This window comes from Aquarana catesbeiana, linkage group LG02 (genome assembly GCF_042186555.1).
Source record: "Aquarana catesbeiana isolate 2022-GZ linkage group LG02, ASM4218655v1, whole genome shotgun sequence".
Classification (NCBI taxonomy): Eukaryota; Metazoa; Chordata; class Amphibia; order Anura; family Ranidae; genus Aquarana; species Aquarana catesbeiana.
This window is the reverse complement of record NC_133325.1, coordinates 9,382,586-9,403,431: the sequence shown is the minus strand read 5'-3', so window position 1 is coordinate 9,403,431 and position 20,846 is coordinate 9,382,586. Positions and strand designations below refer to the sequence as shown.

General features: G+C 50.3%; 1 protein-coding gene across 1 annotated transcript; it reads right to left on the bottom strand.

Annotated features, from left to right (window-relative positions):
- Positions 1–611: 611 nt before the first annotated feature.
- LOC141129587 (olfactory receptor 51E1-like) lies at positions 612–1,971 on the bottom strand. The gene has a single exon (XM_073617685.1). The coding sequence runs from the start codon at positions 1,969–1,971 to the stop codon at positions 862–864; it is 1,110 nt and encodes a 369-aa protein (XP_073473786.1). The 3' UTR covers positions 612–861.
- Between the last annotated feature and the right edge of the window lie 18,875 nt (positions 1,972–20,846).

Here is a 20,846-nt window from a genome sequence, read left to right as displayed (position 1 = left end):
GGATTCCTGGGTCACTGGGGAAGCAATCCAGTTGGATGCTGTTGCCCCATGTGACTCGTGCATCCATCTTGGGTCAGGCAGAGCCTATTTGAGGCCCTGGCCTCCTGGGTGTAGGCAGGCTTCATGCGAGTGGGTAGTGCAGGGAAAGGTACCCTGTCTGTTAGGGATAGGGAAAGGTTTCTGATGAGGAGGGAAAGCATAGGGTTGCATCTCTACTAGACATCTTCCAGACTGGGCACGAGATGGCCAGGTTGTCCCCTTCTATTGATGCTGTCAGTCTGGCTGGAATTGGCTCTGTTCACGTTGCTGAAACCGTAAGTGCACCTAGTTGGGCAGTCTTCCCACCGGGTTTGTTGTGACCTGTCGTTTCATTACTTTAATACAAGTTTATTATTGCACTTGACTTTGTAACCTATTGCAGCTGCACCATGCTGTACCCCACCTACAAATTGTCCAATCGCCCCATAGCAAGGGTCAACATTTGAACGTATTAATCCGCTAACATTTTTTTTTTAATTCTGTGATTTTATTGAGAAATACGTGATAATAAAAATGTTTTCTTTATCCTTACATTTGGTATATAAGTTGTTTATTAGTCCTTTTCTTTCAATAGTGATATGAAAATCTTAGGATGTGGTGCCACCATCTTGGAGGCCAGCCACTCAGCTTCTACAGTAAGTGCTGCATTATGTTCTCTGAACTGTCTTGTCACCGGCTGACAGCAACCCACATCCAATGATGGCAGACGTCTAGTTTAGACTGGAGAAGTGTGAATTTGTAGATTTTTGCTCATAACTCAGTTTCCGTCTCAATTTCCTTTTCAGCAAGGTTCCAGTAGAATTTTCCTAGCCCCCTGACGTTCTACTTCGACATTAATACTTTACTGAACAGTCTGCCGAGCCTGGTGCGGATTTGCTTTGTTTTAATTCCATAAATTAAGGGGTTAATCACAGGAGAAAAGAGGAGATATATATTCCCAAACAGGACATGAAGATTGGGGGCTGTGCTACTTGGAAAGCGGTGCACTACGGCAATGCCAATGAAGCCCATGTAGAAGACAATGACAGCACATACATGGGAGACACACGTACTGGTGGCCTTCAGACTGGCCTCAGCCACCACACTTACCACCATCTTCAAAAGTAGTAGGTACGAGATGATGATGAACAGAAAGTCAATGCCCACGGTTGAGAGGGCAATAAACAGGCCATAGACGATATTGATGCTTATGTCAGCACAGGCCAACTTCATAACCTCTTGGTGGAGGCAGTAGGAGTGAGTTAAAGAATTGTTCTTAAACAAGGGAAACCTTTTAAGAAGCAACGGTAGAGGAATCATCCCAGCTGCCCCCCTGGTTATAATGACCAAGGTAATATTTTTAATGGTCTTGTTGGTTAAAATGGAAGAATATCTGAGAGGGTGACAAATTGCCACATACCGGTCTATAGCCATGGCCACCAGTATCCCGGATTCCAGGGCAGACAGGAAATGGATGGAGAACAATTGGGTCAAACACATGTCAAAGATGATCTTCCGGTTATCAAACCAGAAGATCCAAAGCATTTTGGGCATGACTGTGGAGGCTATCAAGATGTCCAATACTGACAGCATGAAAAGGAAAATGAACATGGGTTCATGAAGCTTTTGGTCCACCTTAATGATATAGAGAATGGTGGTGTTCCCAAGGATAGCGACGATGTATAGTAAGGCAAGAGGAAATCCAAACCAGACATTAAAGTCGTCTAGATTTGGTATACCGCTGAGAGTGAAATCACTGATACTTCTGCATGTTAAGTTGAGTGGTTCCATGATGACCTGTGTCCCACCACGTCCAAGCACAGGTGGCTCCATGATGACCCGTGTGTCGAAATGTACAGTCATAGATGGCTTCATGATGACTTCTATCACAAAAGCCTCATCTTCTCCTGAAACAGAAATAACAAAACATTTAGGCAAGGCATGATGAATCATCTTCTCATTGGTAAACTTTTTGTGTTGAACTTTTTGGTAGATGCTCTGTGTTATGAATAGGGCTGAGCAAAATTGAGAGCTCTTCTTTACCCAAAATTTCAGTGAAAATTGCGGGATTTTGATGAAATTTTTCCATTTTGGTGAAATGCTGGAATAGGCAAATTGAAATGACTATGGTTTCTAAAGCCAAAACATTTTTTGTTCAGCTTTGGATAGAGTAGGGAAGAGTTAAACCTTCTTTATGTTTTTCTTTTGCCACCTATGTCATGGAAGGTGCCTACAAGGGGAATGTTTTATAGTACAAAAAACGTTATTTCTTTTTTATTAATGTTTTATAGTAGAAAGTGAGTTTAGGCTGCCCAGGTTAGGGAAGAGTTAAGTCCTGTACCACTGGTTTCTCAGGCTTTATGGGTCCTGGCTTACTACTCTGTTCATATATACTGTATATGTGTAAAAGGAAGGCTGGACTAGAGGGAGGGATTGGAGCTGGGACCACATGGGAGCCGGAGCGTCCATCCTGCTTGGAAGGATAAAGCCTTTGTCTGCCTTTCCTAAGCGTTTCATCAGTAATTTGACATTACAGTTATGGACTTACACCCTTACAGGTATGCCTGGGCAGCCACACAATAGTTAGTCAAGAGTTGGAATGAGCTGCAGTTTACTTTGTAATGTCCCTGAAGTGTTTTAAGTAAAGTTCTTTAACTGTACTCAAGCCTGGTCTGAAGGTATTCAAGAGGTACATGGCATATAAATAGAATGGGGCCTGGAAAGCACACAGATGGGGCATGAAAGCAACTATGAAAGGTTAACTTGGTAGGAATATTGGAGCAGGGGAGTAGTTGCCATAAGTAATCAAGAACTGGTGGAAATGTATAGCAGCCAGTCAATAAGCATGTTACCTGGTGTAGGTGACAGGTCCTCCTGTTAGGGTTGCTACCTGTCCGGCATTTACCCAGGTAGTCCGGTTTTTGCATTATGTGCCCGGGTTTCTGACTGCCAGACACCCGGACACATTATTCTGACAGTACACTTGGCAGTGAGACGTCCCCAGTACCTGTCAGCAATGTGTCTTCCCTTTATCTCTGTCCCCAATCCAGACTCCAGTGACCACACTGCCTGCACTTCTCTCTTTACTACTGCTGCCTTCTGTCCCCTCACTGATCTTCACAGTTTACACATCAAGTGGCCAAACATGTCAGGCACCTCTTAGGATAGACCACCAGCAGCTAAAAGACCCCTCTTCTCCCTGTCTGTGTGTCTCCTGGGCTGACAGAATCGTCCAGGTTCACAAGAGAGGAGACCAGGAGAAGGAGCAGCAAGTGCAGCCGATTCCCTTCAGTAGAAGAAGCAACCCACAGCCTACTGAACGGGACAGCAGGAGACGGGTATACAGTCCACCACTGGGCACCACTGTCTCCTCACTGTCCACCCCACTTTCCACCCCACTTTCCACCTGACTACTGCCCTCTCTGTCCACTCCACTACTCTCCAATCTATCCCTCTGCCTCCCTTTCTACCCCACTGCCCCCCTGTCCATCCCGCTCCCCCCATCCACTCTGCTACTCTCCAGTCCACCCCATTGCCCTATATCCATCCCACTGCCCTTCAGTCCATCCTGCTACTCTCCAGTCCACTCCACTGCCTCCCTGCCCATCCCGCTGCCTCCCTGTCCACTCCACTGCCCCTTGTCCATCCCTCCCCCCGGTCCACTCTGCTACTCTCCAGTCCACCCTACTGCCCTATGTCCATCCCACTGTCCTCCAGTCCACCCCTCTGTCTCCCAGTCCACCCCTTTACCTCCCTGTCCATCCCGCTGCCTCCCAGTCCACTCTGCTACTCTCCAGTCCACCCCACTGCCCTATGTCCATCCCACTGCCCTTCAGTCCATCCTGCTACTCTCTAGTCCACTCCACTGCCTCCCTGCCCATCCCGCTGCCTCCCTGTCCACTCCACTGCCCCTTGTCCATCCCTCCCCCCGGTCCACTCTGCTACTCTCCAGTCCACCCTACTGCCCTATGTCCATCCCACTGTCCTCCAGTCCACCCCTCTGCCTCCCAGTCCACCCCTTTACCTCCCTGTCCATCCCGCTGCCTCCCAGTCCACTCTGCTACTCTACAGTCCACCCCACTGCTCCCCTGTCCAACCCCCTGCCCTCTAGTCCACCCCACTGACTCCCTGTCCATCCTGCTGCCCCCTGTCTACTCCACTACTCTCCAGTCCACCCTACTTCCCCCTCTGTCCATCTTGCTGCCCTCCAGTCCACCCACTGCCTCCCTATCCATCCCGCTGCCCCTCTGTCCAATCTGCTATTCTCTAGTCCACCCCACTGCCTCCCTGTCCATCTCTCTCCCCTCCAGTCCATGAAGCAAAAAGGAAGTTCTGGACAGCTGCACTCCGGAATATAGCCTTTATTGTAAAAAATCCAAAAGATACAAACCACAGCAAAAAAAATGGGAAAAACGAACTGACGCGTTTCACACTTAACAGTGCTTAGTCACTATGACTAAGCACTGTTAAATGTGAAATGCGTCAGTTTGTTTCTCGAGACCTGTACAATAAAGGCTATATTCTGGAGTGCGGCTGTCCAGAACTTCCTTTTTTCTTCATTTTGCTATTTTATCCCACTGGTCCCCTGTCCACTCCACTACTCTTCAGTCCACCCCACTGTCTCACTGTCCACCCCGCCGCCCCTCTGCTGACACCCTGTCTATTCCACTGCCCCCTGACCAATCTGTGGTACCCCTGTCCATCCTGGTGCCCCCCTGTCCACTCCACTGCCCCCCAGTCCATCCCATTTCTGTGGGGCTCTTTGGGGTGCTGTGGTTAGGGTGGTCTGCTTTGGGATGTGTTGGGTATGATGATCTGCTTTGAGGTGTTGAAGACAGAATGGGCCACTTTGGTGTGGTGTTGACAGTATGGGTTGCTATTGGTAGGGTGGGCTATTCTGGACTGTCAGTGGATGGTTGGGGTGCAGTGGATAGTAAGGGGTGCTGTATGTAGGGTAGGCTAATTTAGGCCTCCCCCACTGTTAACGCAATGTGGCCACACCCTCTGTTCCTGCATTGATTAGCATGTACACACAGGAAAGGTACCCCCATGTGTAAGGCGAGTAGGCCCCGCCCACATATATCCCATTGAAGAAACCCATCTTAATTTCCCATCCTGCAGAGATACATCAGGAAGTGAGAGGAAATGTTTTCAAGGCGAGTACCCCCTTCTTGGTACCCCCTTACTGGTGTTCCTGTACCCAGGAGCGCAGACAGAAATAAATACCTGATAGGTTTATTAGCCTTTCTAAACCTCTTTTCCCTAGAAGCACCCTTCAAAAAAAGTCTCAAAAAAGTCTCAGATCTCAGTGAACTTCTGATAAACATTAATATATCATCTATATATCTACAGTTCTGAGTGTGTCATTATAAGGGTGTATATAATGGAGAGGATAGTCGGGTTCAACCCACCCAGAGCATCTGTGGTGCCGCAGCTAGAACTGACAGTTGCTGCTCAGCTGGTAAATAAATTTCATGTGGGGGGGGCACTGAACTTGGGGGCGGGCAGGGGGGGGGGAGATGGGGGAAATTTTGTCTGAGGGTGTTGTACTTGTGGGGAGGGAAGATCTGTACTGGAGGTTAGGTCTGTACTGGAGGAGAGATCTGTACTGGGGGGGGGAGATCTGTACTGGGGGTGAGATCTGTACTGGGAGGTATCTGTACTGGGGCACAAACTGTACTGGAATGGAGATCTGCACTGGGGTATCTGCACTAGGGGGAGATCTGTATTGGGGAGAAGGGTTAATACTGGGAAGGAGATCTCTACTGGGAGAAATCTGTACTGGGGGGGATCTGCACTGGGGGAGATCTATACTGGGGGGAGATCTGTACTGGGGGGGAGATCTGTACTGGAGGGTGGATCTATACTAGAAGGGGGTCTGAACTGAAGGGGAGATGTGAACTAGGGGGAAATCTGTACTGGGGGTTCTGTATCAGGGGGAGATCTATACTAAAAGGGGATCTGAACTGGAGGGGAGATCTGTACAGGGGACAGATCTGTACTGGTGAGGAAGGAATTTGTACTGGTGGGAGAGGATCTTTAAAAGTGGAGGGGAGGATCTGTACTGGCGGAATTTTGGCTTGGAGAAGGTGGTTAGTTTTTGTCATACCCTGTTTACTGAACTGTGTGTTCCACAATCCTGACCCCTGCTCTATGCATGTTAAACGTTCCTGACCCATAGTTGCCAACATTGTAAAAAAAAAAAAAATGTGGGGCACTTTTGTGGCTGTAGACGGAGCCGTACAATAATTAGGGGGCGGGACATTCGTTTGTAGGCGTGGCTTAAGAAAAATATACAAGTGCGGCGCGTGAAGCGAGACATGGGCGTGGTTTACGCGACATAGTGGGAGTGGCTTAAATGGGCGTGGCTCAAGAGGGTGTGGTTAGAGTCTGAGATGAATGAGGGATGGAGAGGGGGAGAGGGGGAAAGGGGGAAAGGGGGAGAGGGGGGAAGGGGGAGAGGGGGAGAGGGGGAAAGGGGGAGAGGGAAATGACGGGACAGCAGCCCCAGATCCTACACAATAAAAATGTGTGTATTCTAGAAAGTTTAACAATCAGCAGATAAAGATACTCCAAACACCTGGTGTTAGCACTTCAATCATCCCGGCACCATGGTTGTTATGGTGTCAGGATGATTGAAGTGCATTATTTCTATTATTAATATAAAATGAAATCATTCAACTAACCATAATGCAGAATCAATGGGATCCCTGAGCGTGTCACCTGCCACGTCGCCTGCCACCAGCCATCCGTCCTTGCATCAGATGTCCCAGCAGAGTCCGTCCTTGCATCAGGTGCCCCCAGCGGAGCCCCCCTTACATCAGGTGTCCCCAGCGAAGCCCTGCTTACATCAGATGTCCCCAGCGGAGCCCCCCTCACACCAGGAGTCCCCGGCAGAGCCCCCCCTCACACCAGGAGTCCCCGGCAGAGCCCCCCCTCACACCAGGAGTCCCCAGCGGAGCCCCCTCCTCACACCAGGAGTCCCCAGCGGAGCCCCCCCTCACACCAGGAGTCCCCGGCAGAGCCCTCCTCACACCAGGAGTCCCCGGCGGAGCCCCCCTCACACCAGGAGTCCCCGGCGGAGCCCCCCCTCACACCAGGAGTCCCCGGCGGAGCTCCCCCTCACATCAGGAGTCCCCAGTGGAGCCCCCCTCACATCAGGTGTCCCCGGCGGAGCTCCCCCTCACATCTAGTGTCCCTGGCGGAGCCCCCCCTCACATCAGGTGTCCCCGGCGGAGCTCCCCCTCACATCTAGTGTCCCCGGCAGAGCCCCCCCTCACATCAGGTGTCCCCGGAAGAGCCCCCCTCACATCAGGTGTCCCCAGCGGAGCTCCCCCTCACATCAGGTGTCCCCGGAAGAGCCCCCCCTCACATCAGGTGTCCCCGGTGGAGCCCCCCCTCACATCAGGTGTCCCCGGAAGAGCCCCCTCACATCAGGTGTCCCCGGAAGAGCCCCCCCTCACATCAGGTGTCCCCGGCGGAGCCCCCTCACATCAGGTGTCCCCGGAAGGGCCCCCCCTCACATCAGGTGTCCCCAGCGGAGCTCCCCCTCACATCAGGTGTCCCCGGAAGGGCCCCCCTCACATCAGGTGTCCCCGGTGGAGCCCCCCCTCACATCAGGAGTCTCCGGCGGAGCCCCCCTCACATCAGGTGTCCCCAGCGGAGCTCCTCCTCACATCAGGTGTCCCCGGCAGAGCCCCCCCTCACATCAGGTGTCCCCAGTGGAGCCCCCCCTCACATCAGGTGTCCCCAGTGGAGCCCCCCTCACATCAGGTGTCCCCAGCGGAGCCCTCCCTCACATCAGGTGTCCCCAGTGGAGCCCCCCTCACATCAGGTGTCCCCGGCGGAACCTCCCCTCACATCAGGTGTCCCCAGTGGAGCCCCCCTTGCATCAGGTGTCCCCAGCGAAGCCCTGCTTACATCAGATGTCCCCAGCGGAGCCCCCCTCACACCAGGAGTCCCCGGCAGAGCCCCCCCTCACACCAGGAGTCCCCGGCAGAGCCCCCCCTCACACCAGGAGTCCCCAGCGGAGCCCCCCCTCACACCAGGAGTCCCCAGCGGAGCCCCCCCTCACACCAGGAGTCCCCGGCAGAGCCCTCCTCACACCAGGAGTCCCCGGCGGAGCCCCCCTCACACCAGGAGTCCCCGGCGGAGCCCCCCCTCACACCAGGAGTCCCCGGCGGAGCTCCCCCTCACATCAGGAGTCCCCAGTGGAGCCCCCCTCACATCAGGTGTCCCCGGCGGAGCTCCCCCTCACATCTAGTGTCCCTGGCGGAGCCCCCCCTCACATCAGGTGTCCCCGGCGGAGCTCCCCCTCACATCTAGTGTCCCCGGCAGAGCCCCCCCTCACATCAGGTGTCCCCGGAAGAGCCCCCCTCACATCAGGTGTCCCCAGCGGAGCTCCCCCTCACATCAGGTGTCCCCGGAAGAGCCCCCCCTCACATCAGGTGTCCCCGGTGGAGCCCCCCCTCACATCAGGTGTCCCCGGAAGAGCCCCCTCACATCAGGTGTCCCCGGAAGAGCCCCCCCTCACATCAGGTGTCCCCGGCGGAGCCCCCTCACATCAGGTGTCCCCGGAAGGGCCCCCCCTCACATCAGGTGTCCCCAGCGGAGCTCCCCCTCACATCAGGTGTCCCCGGAAGGGCCCCCCCTCACATCAGGTGTCCCCGGTGGAGCCCCCCCTCACATCAGGAGTCTCCGGCGGAGCCCCCCTCACATCAGGTGTCCCCAGCGGAGCTCCCCCTCACATCAGGTGTCCCCGGCAGAGCCCCCCCTCACATCAGGTGTCCCCAGTGGAGCCCCTCCTCACATCAGGTGTCCCCAGTGGAGCCCCCCTCACATCAGGTGTCCCCAGCGGAGCCCTCCCTCACATCAGGTGTCCCCAGTGGAGCCCCCCTCACATCAGGTGTCCCCGGCGGAACCTCCCCTCACATCAGGTGTCCCCAGTGGAGCCCCCCTTGCATCAGGTGTCCCCAGTGGAGCTCCCCCTCACATCAGGAGTCCCACAGCGGTGCGCCCCCCTACCTCAGAGGTGTCCTCCGCATGGCTAGAACCCCCGCCCCTTTCCATATCAGACTGGCAGCAGGGCGGGGGGTAGGCGGGGTGATGCGGAGCGGGGCGGTGGGGTAGGCGGGGCAAAGCGGAGCGGGGCGGAGGGTGGGCGGCGACGCAGGAGCTCCGTCTAGCCCCCCCCAACCGTCTTCCTAAACTTCATTAAAATGGCGGCCAGCGGAGACCGGCCGCGGACCTCTAGCGGCGGCAGCGGCGGCGAAATCGTGAAGAACCGGATTTCTCGGGACATTTACCGGGACGCCACAAATTCGGGAATGGTGTCTAAGTCCCGGGAATGTCCCCGGAAATCCGGGACAGTTGGCAAGTATGCTGACCCCTGCTGGACTCGTGCTGGTGTCACAGTAATTAAAGAATAATTTTTGGGTAGAAAGTCTTTGCCAAATGTTACCATGTACACAGCGAGTAGGCTGAGTTTGTAAGCCCCTCCCACCACAGCTTCAATCATGCCACAGTGCCTAATTATTAGTCTATATGAAAAATTATGTACAGACCTGGTCTTTAGTATATTGTAACTCTTCCTCCACTGCCACTTCTTTTTTACTGTTCATACCACATCTTCCTCTACCTTTGCTACCAATTCTTCCTCCATCGCCGCTACCACTTCTTCTTCCACGTCCCCTACCACTTCTTCCTCCACCGCCCCTACCACTTCTTCTTCCACCGCCCCTACCACTTCTTCTTCCACCGCCCCTACCACTTCTTCTTCCACCGCCCCTACCACTTCTTCTTACACCGCCCCTACCACTTCTACCTCCACTCTCACTACCACTTCTTCCTCCACTGCCACTTCTTTTTTACTGTTCATACCACTTCTTCCTCCACCGCTGCTACAACTTCTTCCTCCACTGCCTCTAGCACTTCTTCTTCCACCGCCCCTACCACTTCTTCCTCCACCGCCCCTACCACTTCTTCCTCCACTCTCACTACCACTTCTTCCTCCACTGCCCCTACCACTTCTTCCTCCACTGCCCCTACCACTTCTTCTTCCACCCCCCCTACCACTTCTTCCTCCACGGCCTCTACCACTTCTTCTTCCACTGCCCATACCACTTCTTCCTCCACTCTCACTACCACTTCTTCCTCCACTCTCACTACCACTTCTTCCTCCAATGCCCCTACCACTTCTTCTTCCACCACCCCTACCACTTCTTCTTCCACTGCCCCTACCACTTCTTCTTCCACCGCCCCTACCACTTCTTCCTTCACCGCCCCTACCACTTCTTCCTCCACCGCCCCTACCACTTCTTCCTCCATGGCCTCTACCACTTCTTCTTCCACTGCCCATACCACTTCTTCCTCCACTCTCACTACCACTTCTTCCTCCACTCTCACTACCACTTCTTCCTCCAATGCCCCTACCACTTCTTCTTCCACTGCCCCTACCACTTCTTCTTCCACTGCCCCTACCACTTCTTCTTCCACCGCCCCTACCACTTCTTCCTCCACTCTCACTACCACTTCTTCCTCCACCGCCCCTACCACTTCTTCTTCCACTGCCCCTACCACTTCTTCCTCCACTGCCTCTACCACTTCTTCTTCCACCGCCCCTACCACTTCTTCTTCCACCGCCCCTACCACTTCTTCTTCCACCGCTGCTACCACTTCTTCTTCCACCGCCCCTACCACTTCTTCCACCGCCCCTACCACTTCTTCCTCCACCACCCTTACCACTTCTTCCTCCACCACCCCTACCACTTCTTCTTCCACCGCCCCTACCACTTCTTCCTCCACCGCCCCTACCTCTTCTTCTTCCACCGCTCCATACCACTTCTTCCTCCACTCTCACTACCACTTCTTCCTCCACTCCCACTACCACTTCTTCCTCCACCGCCCCTACCACTTCTTTCTCCACTACCACTTCTTCCACCGCCCCTACCACTTCTTCCTCCACCGCCCCTACCACTTCTTCCTCCACCGCCCCTACCACTTCTTTCTCCACCGCCCCTACCACTTCTTTCTCCACTACCACTTCTTCCTCCACCGCCCCTACCACTTCTTCCTCCACCGCCCCTACCACTTCTTCCTCCACCGCCCCTACCACTTCTTCCTCCACTGCCGCTACCACTTCTTTCTCTCAGCCAACACCCTGGAATGAAACTCAACATAGGATCTAACCCTCCTCCATTATGTGTAAAACTACCAAAGAAAATAGTAAAGTAAATGGAAATATTCAGTGGTGAGAATATCAACATTGCTAGAAAACTTCAGGAGAACGCAGCACAGCGGACGCCAGGTGGAGAACACAGCGATATATTACACACACGCATATATATTTATATATATACATACACCTAGAGAAGAACGTAGAATAAAATGACAGATATCATAATGCCGGCCAGTAGTGATATCACAGAAGGTTTTGTTTGTTCACCTGTGTGAGCTATCTATTCTCACCTGGTAAATAAGGAGGGGGAATTGAGACTTTGAATGAGGATGATGGCTGGTTATGGTTTGAAAGATATGTGAAGATGTTTATTAACATATAAATGTAAATACATTACAGTGATACATGTCGTATAAAATGGTATTGTCATATGAAAAACCATGCATGAATGGCATGGACAGCATGAATATGCAACAATATGTACATATAACAGCACACAATAATGCAGACATGGTAATACTGTAAAAATGCATGCATAAACACATCATATTGGTAACAAATGGCAATAGTGGATAAACTGAGTGTAGATTGTATTAGTGGAAATAAAAAGATACTAGATAATTGCTGTTAGGGCATAATGTTACAACCTGAAGGCCCGCCGCGTTTCGTGTAAAAACAATTCCTCAGGGGTGGATGCTACATAGTATCTACAAAAAATTAAATATAGTTGTGACGGGAGGGCCCGTGGAACCCAGAATCTTTTGGAAAGTGTGGGATACCCTTGTTTCAGCTCCACATACACCTCTTGTGTCTAAGTCACCCTGTACTATCCTGGCATAGGGTGAGTGAGAAAATATATCTTGGACTACTTAAAAGGGGACAGGAATATTTATCCACAATATCTCCCAGGATATATATGTAAAGACTTTGTTTGATTCTGAACTCCACATGTTAGTTGAGAGAGCTGATCACATTGGCCTCTAGAACTGGGTAGAAGTCGGACAGTTTACTCCTACTATAGTTTGTTGCCTACTAGGCTGAGGAGGGGGGAGATCACTGTTTGTATTGTTAATTGTAATTATCTCCTGCTATTGTGTTTATACTACTGTGTGAAGCTCGGTGCCCACAAGTCTGCCCAAAGGTCATGTCTCTGAGTCACCTAGTCTGGGTAAATGATTTAGTAAACTAGTTCATGTTAATTAGGTTACAGGTGTATTGTTAGAGTAATATGAGCAGGAGGGGGGAACCTCCTCTTTAACAATATATAAAGACTTGTAATTTTGGTTCTAATAAACGAGTCCATGTTAGCAGTGAAGCAAGTCTTGTCTTGTTTTGTGCTTGGGAGCGGTTGGAATATCTAATATCTGTATACAGACTGGGAGGAAGTGGTATATGGCGGAAGCACTCAAGCGGAGTGTGGGACGTTCCGTGACATTGGTGGCAAGCAGCGGGACACTTCCTGCAGTCTGGGACATCCAAACTTACACCTGGATCCAAGGTCCAGATAGCAGGAGAGGTACAGATACCAGCCGCCATGGAAGAGGAATTCAGAAGGAGGTTGCGAGAGATGCAGATACAGCACAGAGGACCAATATCAGAGCAGGTCCTTCTGGGATGGTTTGATTCTATCCGCTGTGAACTCTGGAAGGAAGCGCTAGCCGGTGAGCAGTGCCACCAGGGAAAAGTTCTCCCCTCCATCCAGGAAAGGTACTGGTCACAGTATGGATTGCGTGTGCTGTTTTTGGGAGAAAAACCACACAAGGAGCAGACAGCTAAATTAAAAAGGCTGGTCTGGGCAGAGATGAAGCTGGATGAGAGCTACAGAGCCCTCCGGTGGCATGTATCCCAAGCATGCCCTTGGATAGCGGATGACAGCCCAACGGAAGGCTTAAGCTAAGGCCGGCCTGGGACTGTTGTATGTAAACCTGACAGGGGACCCTAACTTTGGGAGTGATTTGGAGTGGCAGTTGGACGAAATAATGGATTTCAGAGAAGGGCTACTGAACATCTCGGAAGTGCACTGGGCACTGGAAGATAAAGATTTTCTGGCCGTTCAGGAATAGGAGCTGGAGATCGCCTACAGACGGCTGCTAGACTCTGCTTAGCGCCAGGGCTGGGCTCCCTTTGCCTGGGACTATCAGGAAATACCAGTTGACAACTCTGAAATCCTGGCTGAAGAATCGGCAGTGGAAAATCTGGAGATCGCCATCCCCAAAGCTGAAGTGCTGACAATAGGGCCGAGCTTTACTAACCTCTGCCCAGCACCGATAGCATCTTCTGGGTTCCACGGACAGGAAATGGTGAACCTCTATCCCCAGACACCAGTTGCAGAGACAGGGGATTTGATTGACTTTTCTGCTGAGGAAGAACAACCTGATGAGCCTCCAGCAGAAGAAGCTGGTATTAGGGCCAAACTTCACTGTGCTCTGCCCAGCACCAACAGCAGTATCTGTGGAGTTACATGGAGCTTCCCCAGCTGAAGTGCTGGTCACCAGACAGAGGGTCCAAGACCTCTGCCCCACACCTGTGGCAGTTTCAGAGGCTCAAGGTGAGAAAGTGGTGATCACTTCCCAGCAGCAGATACAAGGGGAGAAGGGAGAGGAGATGTTCTTCGTCCCTCCCCAACAGTTGGCCAGGGTGGAGGAAGTGGACTTTCCTCCCCAGCAAAGATCCGTGCACCTGGGAGACAGTTTCAGAGACATGTTGTCCCAGCAGCCAGATAAGGGAATGGAAAAGGAAGCAGCCGGCTCACCTCCCCAATAGCAGCTACACAGTTTGGGAGTGGAGGAAGCCAGCCCTCTGCCCCAACAGTTAGCCAGAGCGGAGGATGCGGAGTCCCCAGCAGATGTGCTGGCAACAGGGCAGAGTGCTACCAACCTCTGCCCAGCACCGGCAACAACTACAGAGTTCCAGGGAGGCGGGGCAGTCGGCCTCCCTCCCCAACAGATAGCTGGAGCAGGTGGTGTGGGGTTTCCAGCAGAAGGGCTGGCAACAGGGCAGATAGCTGCTGGCCTCTGCCCTCAACTAACAAAGGATGGATTTCCTGTAAAGGTGGATGGGACTTCAGTCTCCACCTGTATACCCCAGGGATGCTGTGTGAAGCTCGGTGATCACAAGTCTGCCCAAAGGTCATGTCTTTGAGTCACCTAGTCTAGGTAAATGATTTAGTAAACTAGCTCATGTTAATTAGGTTACAGTTGTATTGTTAGAGTAATATGAGCAGGAGGGGGGAACCTCCTCTTTAACTGTATATAAAGACTTGTAATTTTGGTTCTAATAAATGAGTCCATGTTAGCAGCTATGCAAGTCTTGTCTTGTTTTGTGCTTGAGAGCGGTTGGAATATCTGATATCTGTATCCAGACTGGGAGGAAGTGGTATACTGACAGAAACACTCAAGCGGAGTGTGGGACGTTCCGTTACAATAGTTAAGTCCAATATTATAATATTCGATATAGAATATATATAATAATATAGAAAACAAAATTGTCAATCCTGGGTACTTACATACAGCAGACCAAAGCGGCATATGGTAAGTATGGGGCCAGGGCCCAGAAGTGTCTGTCCCGGGAACTGAGGTGTTCTGAAGCCCTGTGATGGCCAGGCGCTGCACAATCCTGTGGATCTCTAATGGATATCTTATTTATCCATTGTAGACCCCACTGGCTGCTATCACTCCTGCTCACCATTTCTATAAAACCTGGAGATTGGCAAACTGTGTTTTGGGGGTGCTGCCTGTGTGCCCAGCCATCACGGGGCTTCAGAACACCTCAGTTCCCGGGACAGACACTTCTGGGCCCTGGCCCCATACTTACCATATGCCGCTTTGGTCTGCTGTATGTAAGTACCCAGGATTGACCATTTTGTTCTCTCCTGTTGTGCCCATCCAATATTGGACTTAACTATATTTTATTTTTTGTAGATACTATGTAGCATCTGCCCCTGAGGAAGTGTTTTTACACGAAACCCGTTGGACCTTCAGGATGTAACATTATGCCCTAACAGCAATTATCTAGTACCACCATCTTTTTTTATTTCCACTAATACAATCTACACTCAGTTTATCCACTATTGCCATTTGTTGCCAATATGATATGTTTATGCATGTGTTTTTACAGTATTACCATGTCTGCATTATTGTGTGCTGTTATATGTATATATTGATGCATATTCATGCTGTCCATGCCATTCATGCATGGTTTTTCATATGACAATACCATTTTATATGACGTATCACTGTAACATATTTACATTTATATGTTAATAAACATCTTCACATATCTTTCAAACCATAACCAGCCATCATCCTCATTCAAAATCCCAATTCTCCCTCCATATTTACCTTAACCCGGGATGGAGTCACATATATTTATACGCCTCATCCAAAGTTCCAAATTCCCCCTTTTATGTCTATTCTCACCTGTGTCAGGTATCTCCTCTCACCTGTGTCAGTTATCTCCTCTCACCTGTGTCAGTTATCTCCCATCACCTGTGTCAGTTATATCCCCTCACCTGTGTCAGTTATCTCCTCTCACCTGTGTCAGTTATCTCCTCTCACCTGTGTCAGGTATCTCCTATCACCTGTGTCAGTTATATCCCCTCACCTGTGTCAGTTATCTCCTCTCACCTGTGTCAGTTATCTCCCATCACCTGTGTCAGTTATATCCCCTCACCTGTGTCAGTTATCTCCTCTCACCTGTGTCAGTTATCTCCTCTCACCTGTGTCAGTTATCTCCTCTCACCTGTGTCAGTTATCTCCCATCACCTGTGTCAGTTATATCCCCTCACCTGTGTCAGTTATCTCCTATCACCTGTGTCAGTTATCTCCTCTCACCTGTGTCAGTTATCTCCTCTCCCCTGTGTCAGTTATCTCCTCTCACCTGTGTCAGTTATCTCCCCTCACCTGTGTCAGTTATCTCCCCTCACCTGTGTCAGTTATCTCCTCTCACCTGTCTCAGTTATCTCCCCTCGCCTGTGTCAGTTATCTCCCCTCACCTGTGTCAGTTATCTCCCCTCACCTGTGTCAGTTATCTCCCCTTACCTGTGTAAGTTATCTCCTCTCACCTGTGTCAGTTATCTCCCCTCTCCTGTGTCAGTTATCTCCCCTCGCCTGTGTCAGTTATCTCCCCTCACCTATGTCAGTTATCTCCCTTCACCTGTGTCAGTTATCTCCCCTCACCTGTGTCAGTTATCTCCTCTCACCTGTGTCAGTTATCTCCTCTCACCTGTGTCAGTTATCTCCCCTCGCCTGTGTCAGTTATCTCCCCTCACCTGTGTCAGTTATCTCCCCTCACCTGTGTCAGTTATCTCCCCTTACCTGTGTAAGTTATCTCCTCTCACCTGTGTCAGTTATCTCCCCTCTCCTGTGTCAGTTATCTCCTCTCACCTGTGTCAGTTATCTCCTCTCACCTGTGTCAGTTATCTCCTCTCACCTGTGTCAGTTATCTCCCCTCACCTGTGTCAGTTATCTCCTCTCACCTGTGTCAGTTATCTCCTCACACCTGTGTCAGTTATCTCCTCTCACCTGTGTCAGTTATCTCCTCTCACCTGTGTCAGTTATCTCCCCTCACCTGTGTCAGTTATCTCCTCTCACCTGTGTCAGTTATCTCCTCTCACCTGTGTCAGTTATCTCCTCACACCTGTGTCAGTTATCTCCTCTCACCTGTGTCAGTTATCTCCCCTCACCTGTGTCAGTTATCTCCTCTCACCTGTGTCAGTTATCTCCTCTCACCTGTGTCAGTTATCCCCCTCACCTGTGTCAGTTATCTCCTCTCGCCTGTGTCAGGTATCTCCTCTCACCTGTGTCAGTTATCTCCTCTCACCTGTGTCAGTTATCTCCTCTCACCTGTGTCAGGTATCTCCTCTCACCTGTGTCAGTTATCTCCTCTCACCTGTGTCAGTTATCTCCTCTCACCTGTGTCAGGTATCTCCTCTCACCTGTGTCAGTTATCTCCTCTCACCTGTGTCAGTTATCTCCCCTCACCTGTGTCAGTTATCTCCTCTCACCTGTGTCAGTTATCTCCTCTCACCTGTGTCAGTTATCTCCCCTCACTTGTGTCAGTTATCTCCCCTCTCCTGTGTCAGTTATCTCCTCTCACCTGTGTCAGTTATCTCCCCTCACTTGTGTCAGTTATCTCCCCTCTCCTTTGTCAGTTATCTCCTCTCACCTGTGTCAGTTATCTCCCCTCACTTGTGTCAGTTATCTCCCCTCACTTGTGTCAGTTATCTCCCCTCTCCTGTGTCAGTTATCTCCTCTCACCTGTGTCAGTTATCTCCCCTCACTTGTGTCAGTTATCTCCCCTCTCCTGCGTCAGTTATCTCCTCTCACCTGTGTCAGTTATCTCCTCTCACCTGTGTCAGTTATCTCCTCTCACCTTTGTCAAGTATCTCCTCTCACCTGTGTCAGTTATCTCCTCTCACCTGTGTCAGTTATCTCCTCTCACCTGTGTCAGTTATCTCCTCTCACCTGTGTCAGTTATCTCCTCTCACCTGTGTCAGTTATCTCCTCTCACCTGTGTCAGTTATCCCCCTCACCTGTGTCAGTTATCTCCTCTCGCCTGTGTCAGGTATCTCCTCTCACCTGTGTCAGTTATCTCCTCTCACCTGTGTCAGTTATCTCCTCTCACCTGTGTCAGGTATCTCCTCTCACCTGTGTCAGTTATCTCCTCTCACCTGTGTCAGTTATCTCCTCTCACCTGTGTCAGGTATCTCCTCTCACCTGTGTCAGTTATCTCCTCTCACCTGTGTCAGTTATCTCCCCTCACCTGTGTCAGTTATCTCCTCTCACCTGTGTCAGTTATCTCCTCTCACCTGTGTCAGTTATCTCCCCTCACTTGTGTCAGTTATCTCCCCTCTCCTGTGTCAGTTATCTCCTCTCACCTGTGTCAGTTATCTCCCCTCACTTGTGTCAGTTATCTCCCCTCTCCTGTGTCAGTTATCTCCTCTCACCTGTGTCAGGTATCTCAGTGTAGTCTCTCCTCTGTCTGTCTCTCCATTAGCTGTGGGATCTCCTCGGTGACGGATCATTTATAGGGAATGTTGGGATCCCGGAGGACTCTCTGCGGTACAATCAGGACTTCCGCTGCTCATTATGGAATGTGAGGGTCTCCAGAGAAAGGAGGTTTTTATACTCTAATAAAATAATGGAGTGAAACTGATATGAAAATATGTTGTCACTTAGATTATCAATGTCATAGTTACCCCCCCACACACACTATAACACACTGCCCCCCCCCGTTCTCATATGAATATCAGTCCCCCATTTTCTCATACAGGTTTAGGACCAGCCATGGTAGGGAAGAAAATTCACACCAGAGCCAAACTACCCTGCAGGATGTTTTTTGACTGCTGAAAGAAACCAGAGCACCAGTTTGGCCCCTTTTAACATCCCTCTTTGTTGCCCCTCTTATAGTAATTAAACCAGAATTTTGCTAAAATAACTAATTAAGAGAAATAATAAAAAATTCAGCTGATATTACTCAACTGGGAAGTCTGTCCAGAAGAACATTATATACATATATCATATACACTATATTGTCAAAAGTATTGGGACGTGTGCCTTTACGCACATGAACTTTAATGGCATCCCAATCTTAGTCCGAAGGGTTCAATATTGAGTTGGCCCACCATTTGCAGCTATAACAGCTTCAACTCTTCTGGGAAGCCTGTCCACAAGGTTTAGGGGGGTGTCTATGGGACCATTCTTCCAGAAACAAGGTCCATAAAAACATGGATGAGCGAGTTTGGGGTGGAGGAACTTGACTGTCCTGACCTCAACCCAAAAGAACACCTTTGGGGTGATGAATTTGAGAGCAGACTGCAAGCCAGGCCTTCTCATCCAACATCAGTCCCTGACCTCACAAATGCTCTTCTGGAAGAATGGTCAAATATTTCCATAGACACCCTCCTAAACCTTGTGGACGGCCTTCCCAGAAGAGTTGAAGGTGTTATAGCTGCAAAGGGTGGGCCAACTCACTATTGAACCCTATGGACTAAGACTGGGATGTCATCAAAGTTCATGTGCGTGTAAAGGCAGGTGTCCCAATACTTTTGACAATATAGTGTAAAAAGGGTGGGAGATGTTTTTTATGTTCCACTTTAACTGTTTTTGAAGGTTTCCATTGGAAAATTTGGCAGATGGAAATGAATAATGGTTGTAAATGTCATAAACTCCTGTTGTAGATTATCATATCCAGTTATTAACATCTGCATAGTATATCATGCTACTCCATGGTCTTCCCGCACACATACCAAGGATGGGCTTTGGGTTCTTATGAAGAAAACCTTAAAATGAATCAACATCACTGTAGTACCTTATAGGGTAACACATGGGGGTTTGTCAGACTTCTGTAACCCCGGGGCCCTCAACATCCCCACCCAACATCTAAGTCAGCTACTTCTCTCCTTCTCCAGAGCCTCTCACTGCCATTACAGTCTTGGTGAATTTCCCCACCATCTTGGATGACTTTCTATGATGTAATCACTATACATCTCCGAATTAAGATCTTTATATTGTGACAGTGCGAGGCTCTGCAGCTGTGGGAGAATCAGAAATTGATATGGAGAGAACACAGGACTCTCAAAGTTACAGTTTCAGAGACTCCAGTGTGTATATTGTGATTGGAGAAAGTTGTGTTTTGAGCTTTCTCTGTGATTTGTAATCCCCAATCGGGGCCTGGAGTTTGAAGGTTCCAAAGTGTCTTGTGGGAAAGAACCTTCAATCCGGTGTCTGGATTTTGCGAGACACCTGCAGCCCGTGTGGGTGAACAGGCTTATTATGAGGAAAGTCTAAGAGCTTAGGATAGTTGAAGTTGGAGTTGCAGTGTGTTCCAGCCAGGAGGGGTGACTTGCTCAGGGGGGACCCCATGTTGGGGGGACCTCTTGCCCATAAGATTGAGAAAGTCAGAACAAATATGTGGGTCCAGAGAGACTGGGAAAGCTTAGGAGACTAGCAAGTCCAGGGTGTTTGAAGGAAGTCTGAGTTCCCGAGGAGTGTGTGAGAACACTGGGTGCTGGACAAACCTTATTAGGAGGCCAGAAGTGGGGCCCGTACAGTGAGGTGCTGTGACAGGGAGGCTGAGGGAACTTGAGAAACCTATGGTCACGGAGACCATTGCTAACAGCGGCAGAGCCGGTGGGCTACTCTTTTTTATTTATATTTGCTGGAGAAGAACCCTTACGTGGGCCACCTGCTGTAAAAACTTTTTGTTCATTTTCCTTTTATAATAAAAGCGGGCTGCCGTGCCCTTAAATACAGTTCTGACTAACGTGGACTCACTTTAAAAAACACTCACCACCTAAGAGCTAACCATCCCCCATATCACAATAGGTACATGGGTGGCTGACTATCTGAATTAGTAAGGAATCAGATGATCAGCAAAAAAAACCTTTAAATATTTTAAAGAAGAGTCAGACCTTCTTCCACATTTGAATTAATACCTAAGGAAGCCGGTGGGGTACGTATTCCTAGCAGGTTAAAGCCTGGAGACGACCATCCATAAATTTCGCTGAGGTCAAACAACGGCTCTTGGGGACCATAATACATGAAAAATTGGCCTTCATACTTACCGACACCCATGCAAAGTATCCTAGGGCCCATAACCGGAGCACATTGCGCACTTGGACCACTCCCTTCTTTCTTTGTGACTGCTGGCC